The sequence below is a fragment of the Pipistrellus hanaki genome (genome assembly GCF_964339955.1).
Source record: "Pipistrellus hanaki genome assembly, chromosome: 10".
NCBI lineage: Eukaryota > Metazoa > Chordata > Mammalia > Chiroptera > Vespertilionidae > Pipistrellus > Pipistrellus hanaki.
In genome coordinates, this window is record NC_140512.1 from 22,465,563 (window position 1) to 22,489,493 (window position 23,931).

Below are 23,931 nucleotides of genomic sequence, written 5' to 3' on the forward strand. Positions count from 1 at the left end.
TCAGGTTAGATTCCTAACCCCACTTGGGGCACCTGCAGAAGGTAACCAATCCATATGTTTCTCTCACACCTCTCTCTCTCTCTCTCTCTCTCTCTCTCTCTCTCTCTCTCTCTCTCTCTCTCTCCTTTCTTTTTCTCTCTCTCTTATTCTCCCTCTCTCTTCTCCAACCTTCCTCCCCCCTTTCCACTCTCCCTAAAAATCAATGAAAAGATATCCTCGTGTAAGGATTAACAACAACACTAACAAAAACAACAACAAAAAGAAAAACCCCAACTCGCTTATTTAAACATGTTCTTTGGCAACAGAATGGGGAAGCAAGCAACAAATTTATGTCAAAGTAACTAGTGCTGTCTTCACCAGAAATTTTAAATCCAAAAGTGCAGAGAAAGTATTTTGAGGTAAAATGCATTCAGGGGTGAGGGATAAGAAGCATCCATGGGATTCTGCACTCCGTGAACGTGGGTAAGAGTCATGCGGAGTTCATTAAAAGGCCTTGCGGACCATCATCTTTGTGGCATTAATGAATGAGCTGACCATGAAAGAGTTCACTATGGAACCTCCAGAGTGAGAATTTTTTTTTTTTTTTTTATGTAGCTTGTTTCTTATTATTATAATACTTGATTACATTTCTCATCCAAAAATAAAAAGGCCATTTTCTAAAATTTTCCTAAATGTCATTTATTTTTCTAATATGGACTGGGCTGAATGTTTAATGTATAAGGAAAACAAGCTTTATTAAAAATCCTGAGTTTTCTATTTCGTAAGTTTTAAATATTTGATTTAATTTCCTAAAATATTCCTAGAACTTTAATACCTGAAGTTGTTGTTGTTATGGGATTCTAATTTTTATATTAGTTCACGTCAATTTTATTGTACTCAACTCAATTTCGGACATTGTTTCAAAGTTCTACTTTGAAAAAAAAATTAAGTAAATTCAACAAAGTTCACAAACAAGTACCTCTTAGAGCCACTAGATGGCAACCCTATGATACCAAATAATACTATATTCAGGGCAGGTTTTCTGCACTAAGGAATAAAAGATGATATATTACCACTTTTACCCAATTTCTCTTTTTGGTATCCAGATAAAGAAAGTAGTTTGTGAATAACTTGAATAACACAATATGAACTGTATGACTTAAACTTCAAAGAGGTTATACAGGTGCTCAAATCTATACCCTGTATAAACTGAACCAAATGTGTTTCTACCAGAAATATTACATTTTCCTTAGAAGTAAAAGATTCTCCTTTTGTATCTTATTATCAATGTGGAGAACAAAATAAATCCATAGTAATAGATGATAATGATATTTGGTCAAATACTCTTCTATAAGAAAAAATAAGCACTCTAATGAAAAATAATAAATTAGAATTAAGGTTTAGGCACAAATGTTACCTAACAGTAATTAAATGAGCAAAAGTACTCACCATCATAATTAATACTATATATAATTAATACTATATATAATAAATATATTGTCTCCAGTTGAAAACTTTACAACTATAACAATTTGGTATAGTTTAGAGAAAATCTGTGAATCAATATGTAGGTATTTTACTGAGAGCAAAAGTAACATCTGGTTCAATCATATTTTCACGAATTAAAAAGAAAGTAAAGCCATCTAAATAGTAAAACATATTTTAGAGTTTCAATAATAATATCAAAACTACCCAAGTGTTTGGTGTCCTGTGTCTATAAAGACATTATATTTAATAACTATTAGCTTAGCCCCAAAACTGGTATACAATCTATCTTGATACTCTGAATATATATAAGCACTTGATTTTTTTATGCCATATATTATTTTTCCATTGTTAGAGTATGAGCTTCTGTTGGCAACTGATGTTTTGTTGATTTTAGGTGCTCAGGTGTGGTTATAATTAAAAAATAAAACACATCTGCAGGGTATTTTGACAGGTGAATGTCACTTATCATTGTCATGCTCAACAATGGTCTCTATGTACAGATACAAGAAACCTGGCACACTAAGGCTCCAGCTCACAATCTGCTGTTTGACCCTGGCAACACCATTCAGTGTCTGATGGCCTCAGTATCTGTCGGATCACAGAGATCTACATGTGATTTCTTAAGCCTGCTAAGCTTTCATGGTCTCTCTGCTGCACACCTTCCTCCCCCATTTTTGTTTTGTGTTGTTCGTTTTTTTTGCCTGAAATTCTTCTCTTCCTTTCCCACTTCTCCTCCCATTTACCTGGCTATTGTCTACTTTCCTTTATCCTTCCATGACCAAACTTTTGTTAGTATCATCTCAGCTTAGTATCATCGTAGCTCCATGTCTATTTCCATCATATTGCTTTCTGATTATATTTTACTTAACTCCTTATACGTTTGACATTATGCCTCACTAGAATGCAGACTTCTTGATATGTCTTATATATTCTTTTGTCCCCAGTTACCTTGCACTGTGTCTGGAATACAGAAAATACTCTATAAACATTTGTCGAATCAGTGAATGGCATAATCCTATATAATAAAAGCCTAATATGCTAAATGTTCGACCTTTTGTTCCACCGTCTGACCAGTCACTATGATGTGCACTGACCTCTAGAGGGCAGATGCTATGACTGATAGGTTAGCTTGCTGCTGGGGTCCAGCCAATAGGGACTGGGTGAGACTGGCTGGACACTCCCTGGAGCCCCTACTGCAGTCCCTCCCCAGCTTCTAAAATATTTATTCTAATTAATTTCCTTTCAATGTACATGAATCCATGCATCGGGCCTCTAGTGAATTAATAAATGAATATATCCAAATCTCTTTAAGTGTTTAAATAAGGAAAGCTATGAAATACAATAAGAAAAACTCAGGATAACATTCTGATTTTTCAAAACTGCTTGAGGGGGAAATATCAAAAGAAAATACTATTAGGTATTTATATGAGTTTTTCCTTGAATTTTTGCTCCTCAAGAGGCTTTGTTATTTAATTATTTTAATTCATGAATATAAGGATTCTATTTTCTCCTATTATTTGTTCCCAATACTTTTAGCTTCCAAAAAACTGTGTCTACACTAAATTGTCTATATGAAAAAATGGTAGTTATTGACTCTTGGCAATATATAGAAACAATTCCACTGTATATAATTATAAGTTGAAATACATAAATAAAATACTTTTGTATATAATACTTTTCTTAGAATACAAACTCTATTTGAAGTTTTAGTTAAGAGTACTGCATTGCCTTAATATTTTATGGAACTTTTCATTTGCTTTGTTCATGGGCTTTTTAATCAGCCAACTGGAGACTTTAGTCACCATATTGAAAATAGTGACCTCAATTGTTTAACAAGAAAAATTCACAGTAGTTTCTCATGTCCTTCTTATCTTTTTATGGTTTACTTAAGCATTTCTTCTATTTATGCTGTAAATATCTCCAAATCTAATGTGAACTACATTTGCCTCATGGAAAGCACACGATTAAAGTCTGATTTAACTGCCTCATTTTATAACTGAAGTGTATAATTTTGTTAGAAAATTATTCTACTTTAGATGCACTATTTGGCAGAATGACCATGACATGCATAACTACAAACAGAAACAAAGCACACTTGGGAAGATAAACACGGGTAAAAATGATCCACATAATCCATCATCCCAGCCCCCCCTCAATATTGCTTAGAATTATGAAAGAAACGGGAAGGAATGTATTGTGTTTTACTTTTAGTGGTATAGTTGCTGTTTGGGCTTTTGTTTGCCTTGTTTTGGCAGATCACCAGCATGAGCTATCAATGTTTAGAAGGTGGTTCCTGAGGCCTGAATGAAAAAGAAAAATGTTCATTGGCATCTGCTAGCACCCAAGGCAGTGCCCTGAGATTTCTTGGTGGCAAACTGGTGAGATTGATAGTGATATGGCCAAACGAGATTCCTAAGGGAGAGAATGTCAGTGGAGAATTGAAGGGTCGAACTTCTTTTCTTCTAACTTTTTATTCTGTTTTGAAGAAACCTTAAGCAAAGTGTTCAAATGGTTCCTTGGGGACTAACAGTTATGGCCAGAAGCAACAACAAGCATGTGGTTAACTGGCGTTCTGCCAAGTCTGAGAGCAGCAGTCTGTGATAAGAAATTACAGATATTCTTTAGGGATAGAAACATGGTAAGGGAGTAACTGTAAGTCTAAGTTTCTATAAAGTTGCAATGAATTCAAGACACAAGCCAGCATCTTCACTTGTTACAATTGTAGAGGTTGTAATTATGAAGACATATTTTACCTTCATTTAATTTTTTAAATTTATTTTTCTATATTATTAAGTTTTATTTTGTGGGAAGAGGATTCATTTATAACTCTGCTCTGAGTTATATTTAAACTAAACATTTATTTATTTAAAAAAAAAAAGGTTTAATGATATTAAGAGCTTGAAATAATCCCTTAATTTTTCCCTGCATGTATTCTAACTCCCTTTCATTCAATCAACATCTACCATTAATTAACAGAATTTGTAATGAGGAGACATATTCACAAAAGTTTCATTATTACAAATTAAAGTGCAGGAAGAAAATTTTAGTGGCTGTAAACTTTTGTCGATTTATTTCCTGAAAATAGTAATACAGGACAAAAAAACAAAACATAAAAAGAAAATGTTAGTAACTGTGACATATTTTATTAGTGGTTATTTGTTGAAATAATTTTTAGTAAGTCTTTTTACTTTTAAGAGTATCTTAAAAATATCCCAACCACAAAGCTCATACTTTCAAAGCAAAGTGGTGTTAAAAGGTACATGGCAAGTTAGAGTGGTCTATTTCCCCCAAACTAGTAACATGTAACATGAATGTTACTACACATCACGTGTGGTAGGTATTAAGTTATGCCTGGAACTGACAATACAAATCTAGTTCAGAATGAAATGTGCTAAAAACATGGTAATAGAACTGACAAGGCAAGATATAAGGGAAATCATAAAGTTACGGAAGATGTGATCAACATAATAAGAGGATATTGCAACAATGCATTATATATCATTGATTAAAAGAGCTATTATTTTTCCTTCTGGCCAAAGTATCATATAACATTCAGAAAATGTCTCCTGAATTTTAATACCGGGAGTTAACAAACCTACCAATTTAATAGCAGGTAAAATATTAAGTATCTTTGGATGATTTGAAAGGTATAGGCAAGTGATATAGCAATTCATTTACTAAATATTCATTGTTTCAACAATCTTTCACACATCAGGTTCTACTGTCTTGTCTACTTAAAACTACTTTAAATATAATATTAGTAATCACAGTAGGGGATAAATATGGTTAAACATTTAGAAATACTGCTCCTAGGATATGAACTTATATGCCACCAAAATAAATTATATTAATACTGACTTTTAAAAAGTAACCCTAATTAATAGATAATTTTATTTTTCATGTTGATTGGTTACTGAACATACAGAACATAGCTCAATAAGGAGCTTGTTTTACACTTTAACTCCTGTTTCACATAGAATCATTACAAGTTATTAGCACTTTACTAGTAAATTAAATTACAAGTTTAATGAAAATGTATCTGTTAACTTGTTTTACCTAGCAAATAATCTTCATTCTTTATTCAATTTTACAGTAAAATTTTACTCCATGTCAATGAATCTAAGGTAAGTGAAATAAAATAAAAATGTATCTAATGTTAAATTATAAAAATGTCTCTGATTTGCCAGCACATTTTTTTTCTTTGAGAGCCTTGGTAGTTGTAGGAGTTTTGCTACAAATTCAAGTTGTTGTTGTTTTTTGTTTTTGTTTTTCTTATCATGAAAGTATATCTTAATGTGAGCAGGCATTATATGTTAAGTTTGACCTATGACTTACAAAGAAACAAAGAAGGAGCAATGGTCTAAAGGTGGTCATCGTTTTTTTGCTAGTCTTGTCCTAACCCATCAGCAGAGAACATGTGTGGTCAGAAAGTACCACATTAATACATTCTTTCCCTGACAGAGTAAGCTACCTTGAGCTTGCCAAATTCCAACACAGGTAGCTCCATTTTCTCCCAGCCCAAATTCCTGCTGCTTTTTCAATTAGGTAAGTTATTTCTACTTCCTGTCATTTTAAAGAGTTGCTGGCTGACATAGGTTATCAGGTTTCCATCCCAGTGGCTGCTGCATTTCCACAGTGAGTGAATGATGTCTCAGAGGTACTTTGGGATGAAAGCTAGTGGATAAAATGTGAAGAATTATATTTTTATTCTTTCTCTTTGGAGGGATTATTCTATAACTTTCGTGTTTAGCTTGGAGGGCCCTTATGATTTGATTTCTCTTCTGAAGAAGTGAAACAGCCACCCAGACAGTAAGCATTTCACATTTCAGCAGAGTGTAATTTGATTTGGAAGTTCAATGAAATTCACTTGGAAATGTCTCTCCAGTAATATTTCCCTTCTTTAAAAATTCGGTTTTAAATTTCTTGTTTCACACATAAACAAGCTCCAGGGAGTCTGAATGGTGAGTGGCAAGGTGGGAAAAGAAATCACTTTGAACAATTTAAATAAATCATTAAAAATAAACGATGTTCTAATCTTTGTAGGATTTCACTATGCAACTGCTGTGTAACTTTTGACTTTCAATACCATTTGTAACATTCTTATAAGTAATATCCTAAAATTTATTTTGTTTGATCGCTTCAGGAACCCTAGTGAGTGTTCCATTCAGTCAATATTTATAGGAGGTCTTTTCTGTACAAGATATTGTATGGTAAAATAAATGTGACAGTCTCTCTCATTCAGACATTCAAATATTAAATAGCTGCAGCTAGAAATCAATAAAACATTAGGAAAAATTGTATGAGTCTATCGAATGCATGTAAATTAATTTTATGCTGCCAATCTACTAGGAATTTCTAATATTTATGGATCTGGCATTCTCATTCCTATGGTTTTGATTCCTACAAAGTCTGAATGGACGTAGACAACACTATTCCCATATTAAAAACCTCCCTTCCTCAATATTCTGTTTACTTACACATACCACACACAGAGGTTAATAGAGGAACTCAATATATCTTAAAAATGTTTTCTTTACAATTTTATATTCTTTAAAAAATTATATCTCTTTATTCAAGCTTAATTATTATGTGAAATTAATTATTATGTGAAATTCTCATAGCTCTTTCAAATTGTGAAGCTGGAATAGATGAAACTTTCCCTATGAATTAAAGCTAACATAAGATAGAGATGTGTAGGGAGTGAGATGTAAGGCCCATCAAAATCAATTGTCTGGTATAAGTTCAGGCAACACATAGTCTATAGAATGCACAGAAACATCTATATCAGCTCTAAAGTAAGCATATGGTATTTTGATTAATCATCAGTTTTACCATTTATTTAAAATAGGAAGTCTCTACATGTTTTTTATACATTCTCATTTTCTGCAAATAGGCTGGCCTTCCATTAGCATGTAACTCTAAGTGTTGTAAATGACATAACATGAATTTGTACATCGTTCTATACCTATAGTACATCAGAACCTCTCAACACTGAAAAATCAAAATGATCCCTAATAGCACATATGTTGCATGTCAGAGATCACGCTCTTCCATCTTACCATGATACAGACAGATGGAACTCATCCATCTGTCTGTGTCATCATTGTGCTGCAGTACTTTAAAAAGTGTGCATCTTTAAACCCCAAATAGTATAAGAGAAAAAAAATAGTATTGTGCTGTGTCTTAAGTAAGGTTCTTCATCAAATTAAATTGAATCAAACTGAAATTTACAGACATGGCCAGCTTATTCTATTATTCCAATGTGGACATTTAGTGATCATGTGAGCTGATTGACTTCTATTATTTACATTCTAGATTAACAGGAATTTTTAAAAATAACTTTGAAGTTTTCAATTAGGATGACTTTCTGTTGAATTCTACTGAAACAGAGAAAAGCACCAAGGAAAGACTATTAAAAGTTCCCATAAAATCATGGAAAAACTAAAATATAAAGAACTGACATAAGCTAAAATTGTTTCTCTAGCTATTTTGTTTTTATAAAATATTCATATAATTGAATTTTGATGGTACAGTACAAAATACCTTATATTGATTTGTGTTTTCAAAATGAGACACACATACTTCAAAGCTGTTACTTTACAGTCAAACTGGCTCAAGTTAGCATGACTAGAAATTTAATATCATCACTCCCAGCACAGATAGACATGACAAAGCAACAGGCACAAGGAAATACCAAAAGAATACAACTGACATTTCAAAATTGATAAGACTAGCATCTGATGTCTGCTGCAGCGATAATTACCAATTAGAGTGGAGATGAAGGAAGAGTTGGGATCAAAAGGACACCTGCCCCTTCCTCTCTCAGACCTGTGTGAATCCAGGTGAAACTGGGGATCCTTGAAAGAAAACCAAAAGTACAAAAATGTTTATAACAACTTTAGTAAGAATAGCTTACATAAGTATATTAACCTTAATTATTTACAAAACAGGTACTGTAAATAGGGCACTGGACAGTAACATCAAGTTATTTAAGAATTAACCAGGTTTTATAAATAAATGCATGTTTGCAGTCATATATGGGGTTTTTCACTCCTAAAAAGTGCAGGTGATGAATGAATGAAATTAGTAGTTTTTATCACTTGACCAGAGAGTATTAGTTATTCTGAGATGTATCAGTTGAATATTCCAAAGGAATGAAAACCTGCTGAAAAAAAGGTCACTAATAAGATTCAGTGATAAACATGGAAACAGGCTTTCATTCCATAAGACCATTATTGATTTTTTTGAATAGTCTATAAAGGAAGTTAATAAAGATTTCCATCAATAATATGAAATATTTATTTCCAATCATTTTTATTCTTCATCACATATTCTTTGTGTAGACATCTAAAACTTAATAATTTAGAGAATGATTACTGCATAATTGTTTGGATATATTCGTGTAAATAAATGTCACACTATGAGCAATATTTCAGTCTAGCTTAACACAAATGAGGTATTAAAATCAATAGTTCTATGAAAACTATTACTTTATTGGTTCCTATTGCAAGCACATAACCATAGAAATTTTCTTGGTATGTTCTCAGATTTCAAAGTTTTCAATAAGAAAAATTTTTTTATAGCTACTGTCCATTCATTGTGCTATAGATGGTTTGGATAAAAGAAATTTAGCATGGGAAAGTGACAATAACATTTAATAATGAAAATCTGGTAGAAAAAAATTACAGTTGACCCTTGAAAAATATGGGGTTTGGGGGACCTGCATCCCAACTTCCATGCAATTGAAAATCTACACAGAACTTTCTATAGTCAGTCCTCTGCACCCACAGATTCCCAACCACAGGTCAAAACATTTTTGGTGCTTAATTAAAAAAAAAAAAAATCCAGGTAGAGATGGACCCATTCAGTTCAAGCCTGGTTATCCCCCAATTATAATTATAATTGCCCCAATTATTTCACTTTATTGTTTCTATCCTGATGTTGCCATTCTTACTGGACATGCTTTCCTCTTTCTCTGGATGATAACCTGAAATAGCCATTCTGACTCTGTCTTTCCAAAGCCTTTCTGCTAAATGCAGAGTTCGCCTGTAACCCTCCAGTTGTATCTTTGGAAATGAACCACAACCTATAGAACACATATGTCCTCTTAACCCAGAATGTGACTAAACTGATATTTTAAGGGAAAAAAAAAGGTGTTACCTATTTAGACACTTTACATAAATTAGTAGAGTGTAAGAATCCCCATAAATCATTTGAGACACTTTTGTGTTCACTTCCATATAGACAAAAATTTGCAATGACATGACAAGAAAATGCTTGTTCAAATGAGACATAATTATTGGTCTACCTAGCTACTGCCTATGCTGAAGGGCTTTCATTAAATTTGGGAAACATATTCATAGCATTACACAGAGGAAGAAGTGATCCAGTCTAGGAATATAACAATTGCTTGTCACTGTCATTATATAAACATTTGGGAAAATAGGTGGGGTATACGAATGTTCTAATATAGTTAAATGCTTCAATGCTAGGGTATGAAGCTGTGGAAGGGATATACTGGACTTCTTTTTTTATTATTATTATTGAGCTTTTGTCCCATGAGTTTCGAGCAGAGGCTTTCTTTACCTCCTTAAGCTGCATATGACTGAAAGATACACTGACCCAATTCACCTTTATTCCTTAGAACTCAATACATTATTTTTTGCAACTTTATTCAATTGAGGTGTGAAAATTGCTAAAAAGAAGTACGATGGAAATATTTACCCTAGTGAGTAGTACTGATACTATGATGGAAAGCAGGCAAATTCCAAACTTTTATTGCTTTATTTTGCATAGTTCAAGATAACTTAGAGATTAACTACAGATTCAAATCTAAAGCTTCTCACATTATTTTGAACGTTCAATGTGGTCTTAAATGCAGTGTATAATTTAGTGCACAATCCAATAAAATGCTAAAATGCGAGTAATGTAATTTTCTTCTATGAAGTGGAATTTAGCAACCAAGCCAACCAGAAAACTTGAGGCATGATGACACTGTCAATGACCCCAAAGGAATCGAGTTTATGGTTCAAGGACTGTGTAATGCTGGTGTTTAACCCTATTGAGAATGTTGGTCATGACTTACCCTGGCTTCCCATTATCTATGTTTTAACAGCTGGAATTTCTGCCTGAGTTATGTGGCTTAAATTTACAAGACATCACTAGCATTAACAGTGTGGGCTGCATGCTTTGTTTTGGTGTGATATGGAGACGTTTTTCAATATATCCTCCTGTGCTTGAGGGAAAGCAGGACATCTAGGTTACAAATGTTCACAGACACGTGTGCTTCTCAGAAAAAAAGAAAAATGTTTGTAAAGAATAAATGGTATATCTTCCCAGGAGAATTTTCCCCTTTAGGCCTTGAGGAAAGTCCTCAGAACTCAGCAAGCCTATTGTAAGTTATTTTCAATAGGTGTGAGTCCCTGTATGTCAGGTGTTAAATACCAGTTAAACAAAATGAGAATTTCCCATCTGTGAGATGTCCAAAGTAAATTAGAACATTGCAAATACTGAAAAACAAATAATCACCTATTATATTAGCTATTTCTAATGATTAGAGAAAAAGTAAAATATACAAGGTTCATACACATATATCTGTCGACAATGAAAACAAAACAAAGATGCATTTTTGGTACATACATGTCTAGAATAAATAACCATAATATGCACTTTATTTATTATTATTATTTTTTAAATCCTCACCCAAGGATATTTTCCCATTGATTTTTAGGAAGAGTAGAAGAGAGAGGGAAAGACAGAGATAAATATTGATGTGAGAGAAACATGTTGATTGGTTGCCTCCCCCAGGAGTCCCAACCAGGGCCCAGGCAGAGAAGGAGTCTGCAACCAAGGTGCATGCCCTTGACCAGGATCGACCCAGGACCCCTCTGCTTGCAGGCCAACACTCTATCCACTCATCCAAACTGGCTAGAGACATAATATGCACTTTAATTCTTAATTGAATAGCTATTTAATAATCTGTATCACAATTCAATTTTGACTATGATTTGCTTCTTTACCATTTTTTTTTCATTTTTTTATGCCAAGCAATAAAAAAATTATTAAAAAATATTTGAAACATGTCATAAAGACTGAATAAGCAAAGAGGGAAAAGGTGCAAAAGGGGAATAAAGTTGTTAGTAATTGGTTTGCATTTTAATTTTTTTCATTTTCACATTTTTTTCTCTAAAAGTAATACACTTTATTTTTAATGCTTTAAAATTTAGAAAGCATTCCTGATGAGTCCTACCATCCAATCAAAACTCAGTAGACAATCTGATAGACTTTCTTTAAAAGTTCAATACATGATAATACCCATAGCTCTTTAACTACACTGTCCCTTTGGGCAAAGTGAATTCAATCTTCCTATGCTCTATAACACTGACTCATACTTAATGGGAAAATGATGTTGAAAAATTATTTTACAGATACTCTCCAAGACTCTCCCAGGCAAAACTTCTCTCATGGACCATACTATGTGTCTTTGCTGCATTATCCCCCACTGCATTGTGATTATGTTCATATGAATAATTCAACAAACATTCGAGAAGCCTAAATGTGCTAAGTACTCAGTCAATATTGAATTTAAGAAGCATGATCCATACTACTTAATTTAAACCCCATAAAAATTAAGCAAAGAAACCTTTTTAATTGCCAACTTAACAAATAGCAAAGTCAAAATGAAAAGGGCACTAAAAATTATATATAATATAAAATGCCAACAATTTTAGTGAATATAACTATGTATGCCTATTTTTTGAACCGTTGTGAACATGCTATCCAGTACAGATATTTTAGGGTGAATTTGTAGAAAAAAGTGGTAGTAGTGATTACTTGTTCAATGTAAACTTATGATTTCCTATATACACTATACGATAAAATAACTGCCACAGCATGTCCAATAAGCAGTTGAATTGAACTGTACCTGTTTCTTAATAAAATGTATGATATAGATATCATTGTATTTCTACATATAATAATCTATATGTATATAATAAAAGTGATCATTTAATATGTCCAATATACCGGAAATATTAATATGAAATTATTTACTATTAAATTAATATTTATTAATATTAACATTAAAATATTAAATCGGAGAATGCTAAAAATAATGAATAAATATTTATGTATACTTTCAAAAATTTAACTGAAGAGTGGAGGTCTTTAGACATTTACACATGGGAAGGAATGGACCATACCGACTCAAGTTAGCTTTATGATCTAGACTTTTCTTCTGTACTGCTTTTCCTGTCCACCTTCTCTGGGTTTGACTATATTCACTGTTATTCTGACCACACACAATGAAACAAGAATCAGAATTCCTTTTTGAGGACAAAGCTGCTTTTTATAAAACTATGAATGTCTACTTTTCATGGGAAGGAAGTCACAGCGCCCTTTTAATATGCTGGGAGCCTTCAGAGCTATCCCTCATTTCTGTGTCCTTATCCCCTTTCACTTGGACACATTTGAAAACCCCTCAATTCTATGAGTGCCCTTACTACTGACTGAGTCATACAGGATCACAAAGGATCACAGTCCTGTGTGAGAAAGTAAAGAATCGCTGGTAAAAGGAAAAACAAACCCACCATCTGCACAGTAAGAACTGGACAGCTGCAGGGAAAAGGACACTTTTTGTGACAAATGATTTGCCATTCCACCCTGGCTGGGGCCATACAGCTCTTGGAGTTAAGTAGTATCAACAGAGGCAATTATGGAAAACAGGGTTACGGTATAATGTCTTTCATGGTTATCAGAGGAGTCTGGGCTATGTGATTCCTGGCTTTTTCTCATAGTAAGTATACTTATAAAGAAATGTATCTACACTGTAATAACCTATGTAGTTAGAGATGAGAATTCCAAAATTATTTTCCAAGCTGATAAGAATTAAACCCTAAGATTTAATAATTGCCAGTCTAATCTGCTGGATACTTGACATGGGAAACCCTACCCCATGACCTGGTCCTCAGTAGGACAGTGTGTGCTCCACCTTTCTTCTCGCATCTCAGTCCTCCCTTTTTCAAACCACAAAAATTAGCTTATTACACAAAAGTAAAAAGAGATGCGAGCATATCTTAGCATGCTTTTGTATGATTATTCCGGAGTCTCTAAAGTATGATTATACCTGTAGATATAGAATAAGTTAGAACTATAATAAAATTAGAGACAACAAGCATGTTTTACTAGGACCACATGACCAAAGCCAGCAGAATGTCAAATAAACAGCATCCAACATAAACTCCATATGACATTTCAATGTGCACTTCAATTCAGTGTGCGCTTTAGTCCTGTGTGAACAGCCCTGTGTGAGGTGCAGCAAAGGTAATCATTCATTTCTGCAGAGCACTTAACAAGCTACAAAACAGTTACCGAAATTTTCTTATTGTTTATGGAAAGTCTTTAAGATATGTATTTAAATGTAGTGGTGCTCAAAAAAAAATCACAGGACAGGAATTGTGTCTTCTGGACTCCAGGTAGGGAAATACAATTAGTATAATGCATAGCTCAATGTGGAAAGTCTTATAATGAGGTACAAACAATGAGGAGCATAGGAAATTCGAACCTCATTCTAGTTTGTGGGATAGAATGGTCTGGGCTGAGAGAGACATGGTGATATTCTGGGATGTTTTTCTTAAGGAAACCAAAAATCAGTTGATTGAGATTTATTTTGGGAACACTACAGCTCAAGTATTACGTTAGCAACCTTATTTAGTTCTCTATTTATTTTTACTACAACCTTATGAGACAGATAATTTTATCCTCATTTTACAAGTAAGGTTTCTGAAGCTCAGCAATATTAAACTTAGCCAAAACCACGCAGTTAGCAATGGGAAGATCTAATGCCCATTTCTTACCCCCTCTCCTATAAGAGGGCATTTTAGAAGTAGAACAAAACATTTCATTCAAGGCTGCGATGAAGGGCTGGGTAAAAAAGAAGGGAGTAGCTCTGACAGACTGGAACCAGACTTGCACAGGGGAAGTGTAATCAGCGGGGAGAGAGTACATGAGAGCCAGCCTGGGAAGGACTCCGGCTTTCTGAGATGAGGCATTTAGACTTCTTTCAGTCCATGTGCAGGGGTAAACCATGAACGCTTTATAAAGACCTTTTGTTTCACAAGGTTCATTTGACAGCACAGAAATAACTGGACTGGAGAGCAAGTGAAAGCTATAAGGAAGCTAGTGGAGGTACTCAGGGATTACAATGGTTCTGGCAGGAGGATGGAGCAGGAATGAAGTGGAAAGTTAATTTAAAGGTAAAAGCTGAAAGGATTTCACCACTGATTCAACTTAGAGAAAAGCTAGGTTGCGGTAAGAAGCACAGTAAAAAGGAGTGAAAGGAAAGGTGCTTAAGAGAAACGTGATACATTTCATATTAAGGATGCATTTGACTAACAAATTCGGATACTTTTTAAATGATAGGGAATTCCAGAAAGGCAATTTATGAGATTTAAAAAATATGTTAGGACGAGGAATTCAGATTTGTGAAGGACATGTGATGGCAATAGTTGATGCCCACGGAGAAGATAAATGAGATGATGACAACGCTGCTGCTGGTGGCGATGCTGATAGCTGACCATTACATAACTTTTGTTATTCACCAGGCACTACTGTAGGTGCTTTACTGACATGAATCCAATCCTCACAATGAAGTACACCCCTCTACACGAAGTACTAGAACAAGCTCAGGCAGGAAGAGCACTGACTTGCTCTACATTACAGTCAGGAGGAGACTGAGGTTAAGCCTACAGGTGTGGCATTATTACGGGTAGATAGAAAGATAGATATAGATATACACAGATGTAGATATAGATGTTTATCTATGAGCCACTGCCATCAGTTTAGGTTGTTTCATTCCAGAAAGAGAAAGGTTTAAAAGACACAATCCAAAGTGCTAGTGGTAATGTGTCTGGGGAAGGGACTGAGGTTGGGAAAATATTGAAGAAAAATATTTGTCTCTATATTTTGAATTCCTTACAAAGAAGAAAGCAATGATTTGTATGACTATAAATGACTGAAATAATATTATTTACAAATTAAGTCTATATATCATTAAAGAGGAAAATGTAGAATATAACTATAAAAGCTGAGAATAATGACATTTCATAACCCTACTATTAAGGGACAACCACCATGGAAGCTGTATTTCCTTCCAGTCTTGTCCCATTTTTGATATCTTATCTCATAGAGCTCATGTTGAGTTTGATGTGGGTGTCAAACAAATCTTACATTCTTTCTCCGTTTCTTATAAAATACATTTTAATCCCCAGTGCTATGATATTTTGGCTACAGAAACTTTTCTTTAGTCCCAGACAATCGCTGATTTTTCTGTAGATGCCACTGTGGTGAAGAGGTGTCCACCAGCTGGCTTTTGTTTTGAAACAAGGTAAGCCTTCTCCACTTAACTCTCGCAGTGTCCCTCCCCTTGATTCCTTCACTTTTGTCCTGGCACATATTTAGCTGATGTAAAATGTGTATTATCTCAACCATGATTTGGTCAGCTGAGGGAATAGAAATGGGGTTTCTACAGAAAGTCCTGAAAGAAAACACCATTAACACAGGTTTTGTTTACTTTTCTTCTTCCTTCTTGCGGTTGCCAAAGCTGCTACATTGGGCGTCAGTTTCTTATATGTCTTTGTTTGTTTTATAGCCTTTTCGCATGCAACTTTATGTTTAGGCTGGCCTCTATCTATATCATGTAAGTAATGTGTTGTCATTATTCGCCAGATGTTCCTGGCAAAGTCCTGAGAATCTGCTGGAAACTTCTCTGCAGTGCTTAGGATCATCAAGCAGTGTTGTTTGATCCTACGCACCTTCCGCCAACCTGGTGGCATCTTGGCTAACAAAATGTCCTTCGACTTCCTAGCATTTGGAAGCCTTTCCTCCTTAGCAGCATATGCTGATACACATTTTCACGTTGGTAAAAACCCTTTTAGTAATTTCAATAGAAAATCAGCAAGCAGTTGGTTCTTAAGAGGTAAAGGGAATACATGGTTATCTGTGTAAGTCTGGATCCAATCAAGAGACAAATTGCCATGCAGTCAGTTAAATAAGGGGCCACTTACTATAAACAAAGTGATGATAGGAGAGCAAGTATAAAGATGAACCAGAAGCTGAGGAAAGACAGACTGGGAGGGCGGTTCAGATCTCAAGGAAGAATGTGTGCTGCCTATAACCGAATGATGGAGAAGCTCGTGGTGTTGCCCAGTGAGAGCTAATGCCCTGTCCCCAGGCCAGTGGGACAACCCTGGGCACACGCAGGAAGACCCTGTGCACAGGGAATCAGCAGAAACTTGGAGTTGACGAGGCCTCCCTCTGCAGACCCCAGCCTGCTGGTAAGGTGTCTTGGGTGGGTGGCTCACTGGATGGCTAGTCCCACAGCCCGCAGCCTGTGCCTGGGGAAAGGAAAAGGTGTGAGGAAGCAGCAAATTGCTTGGCCCGGGGATACAGTACATCCCATGTGCTCTCGGGCTCCTGTGCTGCTGCTGCTGACCAAATTGAAAGCAGCAGCCAGACGCTAGAGGAGTTTGATCCGCAGGCACCTCACCCTGAAGGTAACCACAGGGGCTGAGCAGGGTAGTGGTGTTCCTCCTCATGGATGAAGGGTACTGAATTAAGGAAGGAAGCAAAACTAGAAGCAGGCCCCAAAGGCTGGACTAGGGTTTATAGACAAAAACCCAAATTCACAGCCTCTTGGGGCCCACTTAGGGTAGAAAAAGTATGCAAGGGGAAGACAGTATCATCACACCAAAAAAGTGCCAACATGAACTGGCATAGGTCATAGCAGAGCCATAACAAAACAGACTAGCTGCTGTCTTCTCCAATTTACCACCAAGGATTGCTAATTCCAGCTAAAGAAAAAGTTACTTGGACAGCCTCGGGTAGAACTAGCCTACAACTGATGCCAATTGAGATACAGGAAGATTCCTGGAACTGAAATCAAAGCAGTTAACTATAGATATTACATAAGAGGCAAAAATCTAAATGATGATGAAGAACTTTAATAGTAGGAAAGAAGAAACAGTCCAAAATAATTAGTCCAGAAGCTAGAAATATATGTGTGTGTGTGTATGTGTGTGTGTATTAGAGGCCCAGTGCACGAAATTCGTGCATAGGGCGGGAGGATGTCCCTCAGCCCAGCCTGCAACCTCTCCAATCTGGGACATCCATTTCACAATCCAAGACTGCTGGCTCCCAACTGTTCACCTGCATGCCTGTCTGATTGCCCCTAACTGCTTCTGCCTGCCAACCTGATCACCTCCTAACCACTCCCCCGCCAGCCTGATCAACACCTAACTGCTTCCCAGCTGGCCCAATTGCGATTGCCCCTAACTTCCCTACTCTGCTGGCCTGTTCAGCCCTAACTGCCCTCTCCTGCTAGCCTGGTCACCCTTATCTGCCCTCTCTTGCCAGCCTGGTCGCCCCTAACTTCCCTGTTATAAATAGTTAGGTTAAGTAAAATGATTCGCCCTGGCCAGTTTAGCACAGGCTCATCCCACAGACTGAAGGGTCCAGGGTTCAATTCCAGTCAAGGGCACGTACCTCCATTGCAGGCTGGATCCCTGGCCCCAAATCAGGGCTTATGCGAGAGGCAACCAATTGATGTGTCTCTCTCACATGGATGTTTCTCTCTCTGTGTGTCTCTCCCCCTCCCAGTCTCTCTAAAATTCAGGGAAATTTTTTCTCAGGTGAGCATTAAAAAAGATGAGCCTGTTTACATGTGCTCATTATATCTTTTTAGTGAATGATTTCAGTGACTACCATCCGGATTATGTTTGGCCACGATGAAACAGATAGAAATGGCAGTCTCTTCCTTAGAGACACTCCAGCATTCATATAGAAATTATAATTCATAATTAAAGTTTATTTTTAAGTATGATGCAAATGCAAAGAGAAAGTAATTAACTCTACCAGGTGGCAGCTGAGATAAGCACACAGAGGAGATGATATATAAGCTCAGTCTTGAAAAATGAATTAGGGTTTTTCAAGCAGAGAATACAGATGAGTTTATTTTTTTGTTTTTGGGAGGGGTGTGTGTGTGTGTGTGTGTGTGTATGTGTATGTGTGTGTTTTAAGAAAAAGATCAGTAAGAGCAAAAGACATAAGCAAATGAGAGAATACAGTATCTTGAGATGGGGCACACAATGTTGTGATTGCCTCCTTGGTCTCAGAAAAAGGGGAGTCGTGAAGGTAGAGTAGAATCTACGTCCTCCTACTTTGTCAATATGAATTTTAAGAACTTTATGCCTATACCAAGTTATTTTATGGGTGATTTTCAAAAGGTACAGGAAATATGGATGCAGAGTGCTGGATAGAGGTGAAGACTGTGGCTAAGATTTTGGAGCCAGCAAATAGATAATAGAGAAAGCCATGTGAATAAATCAGAACACCAAGGAAAGCAGGCGCCATAGGAAAACTCACCAAGCAGAGAATTTCTGCATCACCAACATTAAAAGGGTTGGAAAGGCAGACTATTCAGAACTTAAAACTATTTAAAACATAATGGTCCTAAAAACTAAAAGAGGAAAGCTATATAAAAACTATACCACCCAATGCTGCAGAGAAGTTCCATTAGTTGAGGAGTTAAAGAGATACGTATTGGGCAACTAGAAAGTCAAGAGCAATAGTAAAGGGAGCAGTTTTAGAAAAGTGATCCCCTACAGCAAAGAACAGTGAAAGTTGAAGATTTGGAAATGCCAAATGCAGATTATGCTGTGAAAAAGTTTATAGAAACATTCATAGAAAATCCTAGTTAGCAAATAGAGGTGAGACTACATTTTTGTTTGTTTGTAGATTTTATTTTAGAATAAATAAGTCTAAACATTTTCATGTGCTGAAAGAGAGAAAAAAATGTGGCAGATTAATGTAATGAATAAGGAAAGACATATGACAAAGGGTACAGATGGAATAAATAATTTTGGAGACAAGAGTCCGTTCAGTGGCGACTAGATCTGAAACAGTGAAAGGGTAGCATCACATACTTAAACTTAGAAGTTGAAAGAGGGAAGGCTAGCTGAAACTGTGGCTCACTGGATAGAGCGTCAGCCTGTGGACTGAAGGGTTCGGGTTCGATTCTGGTCAAGGGAATGTACCTTGGTTGCAGGCACATCCCCAGGAGAGGCAGCTGATCGATGATTCTCTCTCATCAATGTTTCTAACTCTATCCCTCTCTCTTCCTCTTTGTAAAAAATCAATAAAATATATATTTTTTTAAAGAAATAGAAAGAGGGAAGGCTATGGGTTTGTCCTCCATTTGCTTTTCTAATACGGTAGACATTTCAAATGCTGAGAGTTAAAACTAGGAACTCAGCACTGGAGACAATTTGAAAAATGTAAAAGTTAACATTGAGGGTGTATTACTATGTACCAATCCTTAGGGCATCTGCTTCCCCAGATATCATATATCAGAAAATCCATACAACTTTGGCAAGCTTTATATTAAAATAGAGATTTCAGTTTATAGAAGAGGAAACTGAAATCTAAAAAGGTTAATAGTTGACCCAAAGTCACACAGGTAGTGGGGAACAGAACCCAGATTTGAAGTTTCATCTGACCAGTTTCAAAGCCTATATTCTTTTCGTACATTATTTTACCTTGGAAAATGGGAGGAGAGTTAACAGAGGACTGAGAATATGATTGACTACATGTAAGTGGCTAAATAACAATGTCAACCAACAACCCTTAATTGTCTCTAATTATAGTCAGTAGTTTGGATGATGATCATGTTTAGAGAAAAGAGTGGAAGAATAGTGGAAGGAACAGGTTCATGCAGAAGATGCCTGCATAGACACAATTATTGCCATCACCATTAATTTCTTTATAAGGCACTTCATGGTTTATAAGATGCCTTAATGTATTAGTGCATTCAGGAAAGATAACCATGTAATGGAAAGAACTTGGCCTTGGACCATGCAGCCCAAGTTTGGCCACTTAGTGTACAGCTTTAAGAAGCAAGTTAACCTCTTTTTTAATTTTCCTCATTTGTAATATGAAAGCAATAATTCTTCCCTTGTGGGAAGTTATGAGCATCGAAGCGCATGAAATGTATTTAATACGTGGTGCTATATTTATTAAGATTGTTATTGAGATGGTTCAGTTCTTACAATAAAACTGTGAGGTAGACAATATTACTTCATTGATACCAAATTTTAGATTTAGAAGATGCCTTCATCTCATTTTACAAATGAGGAAATGGGAGATTAAAGAGGAAAACAGACTTTCTTAAAGAGATTGAATGAGGATGAGTCTACAGCTTATTAATTGTGGTTCAAATTTTTATTCCAGAAATAAAACTGAACCTATGTAGTGATCAGTATATATATAGACTACCAAAACCTGACAAATGTTTCAGATATGTATAGACATATAAAAACCAATATTTAATATTTTAATCTTAGAAGAAGGAAGGCTATTGTTGGAGAAAATGGAAAGGTTGACACAGAAACTTCTTTTACTTGTGAAAGAGAAAATATATTTGAGAGAGAGAGAGAGAGAGAGAGAGAGAGAGAGAGAGAGAGAGAGAGAGAGAGAGAAATCAGGGTATCTATATTGCCCAATGGCACTGAAGAGGCAATATAGAAAATGTTGAAGACTGAAAAGTCAGTTATAAAAGGGGGCAAGAGGTGGAAACAACCAAAGTGCCTTGTCAACTCATATTCCCCCAATATTAGGATAATAAAAGGACTTCATTCTGCTTGAATGTGCTATATCGCTTTTCCTCATTTTCTTGTAGGAAGATGATGAACAGCACATCAAGAATCCTGTATTCCTATTGAACTTCTTTACTCTTCTTTATTTTCCTCTGTCCAGCTGTTTTATCTATGTGAATACTCAAAATAAAGTTTTCTGGGAAATATATATATATATATATATATATATATATATATACACACTATTGAAGAATTTTAAAAAGTTAAGGAAAAATATAGTTTACTTACTTTAAAATATATTTTAAATTTCCCTTTGGAAAATAAAACCTGACAAAATTTAATTTGCCAGGCTGAAAATACATGTCATTTTAGTTAAGCCAATATTTTAATTAGACCAACAAATTTAACTATGTACATCTGTTCTATATCATATTCATGAATTAGCAATAGCATAACATGTAATTGAATTTTTAACTAATTTAACTTCAGTACACTAATAAAATTCAAGTTAGTTTTCATGGAATCAACATATTATTTAATCACCTAATGATACTCAAATGTCTTAGTGAAAATATTCTTGAAAACAAGATGACCAACAAGATTAACATGTTTTCTCCTTACAGTCATTAACTTTCCATGAATGTCAAATGTATTTTTAGGGTTAGATAATTTTATTAACATCTTAAGGAATATTTTTTCAAGATTTCTCCCTACTTTCAAAAGAATATTTAAAAACTGAATTCATTTGACATCATTTTCAACCTAAAGCAGATTAATGTAGCTACTATAAAACACCCACCGTTACTCAATAGCCATCATAGGAGGAAAATAAAACATCTAGGTGCCCCAGTATTATAAATGTGAAAATGATAAAGCATGATAACAAATTATTGACATGAGATACAAAAGTTCATATGCAGAAAGTCTCTGCTTTTTCAATGTAATGAATTTACATTGTGATCACTGTCCATTATGTTGTTAATATCCCTTATATAAACAGTTATGTCAAAATATATCTCAAAGCTCAAATATGGAAATGATAAAAGTGGTCAATTTTTACTGAGTACTTGTTTCACTAGTGGGCTACATTTTTAATTTACATTTGATTTTATATTTTCATAGTCAAATATTTTACATTTAATTACTACATATAATTATGTAATTATCAATACTGACCCTATGAAGACAATGTTATTGAAATCTTTGTAAAATATCTACTTAAGTTACAGTGAAGAAATAAAGCCTCAGATATCGCTAAATCCAAAGCTTATGCCTGAATGTCTCCACTTGTCCTTCCTAATAAGAACTATAAAACACAACATTTTTCTGGACTTACTTAACAAGGAGGTCAATATCATAAATAGTAAATATTGGTTTTATTCTCCCTCCCTGTTCTTATTTTCCTATCACCCCTTTATATCCAACTGTTCTCTTCTACCATTTTTATTTCCAATTTTATTTTTGACACTTGTTTTAAATTGTCTTTCCATTTCAAAAAGCAAAAGAAAGGGGTAACAATAGGAATTATCTTCTGCTGAGAATTTTCTCTATGTTCAACACTGAGCTGGATACTTTACATTCGCTTGGTCAGAAAGTTCCAACAAAACCCCATTTGGCAAATGCCAAGCAGCTCTTAAATGGCCAACAGAAGACAACAACTCAAAATGACTCAACATTTCTAAATCTCAATTAATATATAAAATATGCTCAACCTTATTAGTCATCAGGAAAATGAAAACTAAAACCACAATGTGATACCACTACACACACACACATCAAAATGACTAAAAACAGACAATACTCTGTATTGTCTTTGGAGAAACTACAACATTCATACATTGCTGGTGGACATCAAGTTGCTACTATAACTGGAAAATGGTTTAATAGTATTTGCCACAACTGAACATATGCATCTTATATGACATAGTAAATCCACTCCTACAATATACTAAGCAAAAACTTATACATATGCTAATGAAAGAACTCACAAGAATGTTCATAGCAGCACAGAAAAGCGATCAGCAGAAGAAGTATGCATAAGTAAGTTAAGATATATCCATATAGAAAGTACTACACAGAAATGAGAATACATGAAGTATAACTACACACAACATAGATTATTCTCACTATATTATTAATCAAAAAAAGCTAGACACACTCACACACACAAAGTATGTGCTGTGTGACCCCATCTATGTAAAATTCTAAAAGAGACACACTAATTTATGGTGATAGAAGTCAGAAAAGTGGTTGTATAAGAAGAATAGTGATTTTAAAGGGAGAAAAAAAGATTTTGGGGTTCTAATGATGTTATCTTTCTTAATCTGGATGCTAATTACATAGTTGTGTTCAATTTGTAAAAACTTCATAAGTACATTTTTTGTGATCTACATAATTTTCTGTATGAATTTTGTAAGTTGCCAAAAAATATACTTAAAGACTCTCTGTTCTCTATGTGATGCTATTTATGTTCTAAAGAACCAGACAAGTAAAAATAAATATATATTATTATGTTATCACCAAACCTCTTCAAGAATTGGCAAAATCTAGATAATTAAAAGAATTATGTGTGTGACAGGTTACTTATCAATTCTATCTTATAAACATTTTAACCAATTTCTTAATTTGGATTTGTTAGAATCTTAAAGGTCTACATTAAAATATCACTGTAACAACACTCATCCATTCATTAACTTACTCACTGAGTCATTCATTCTATGATTATTGACTAACTGCTAGATTCTAAGCACTTGAGGGTGTTTTTTTTAAAATATATTTTATTGGTTTTTTTACAGAGAGGAAGAGAGAGGGATAGAGA

General features: G+C 34.8%; 1 protein-coding gene across 1 annotated transcript in view; it reads right to left on the reverse strand.

The window, feature by feature from the left end:
* SEMA3E (semaphorin 3E) overlaps window positions 1-23,931 on the reverse strand; it is a 210,300-nt gene that overhangs the window by 41,251 nt on the left and 145,118 nt on the right. Inside the window, exon 5 of the mRNA XM_084897240.1 lies at window positions 8,231-8,324. Coding sequence (XP_084753366.1) covers window positions 8,231-8,324 — 94 coding nt within the window. The remainder of the gene's footprint in view (window positions 1-8,230; window positions 8,325-23,931) is intronic.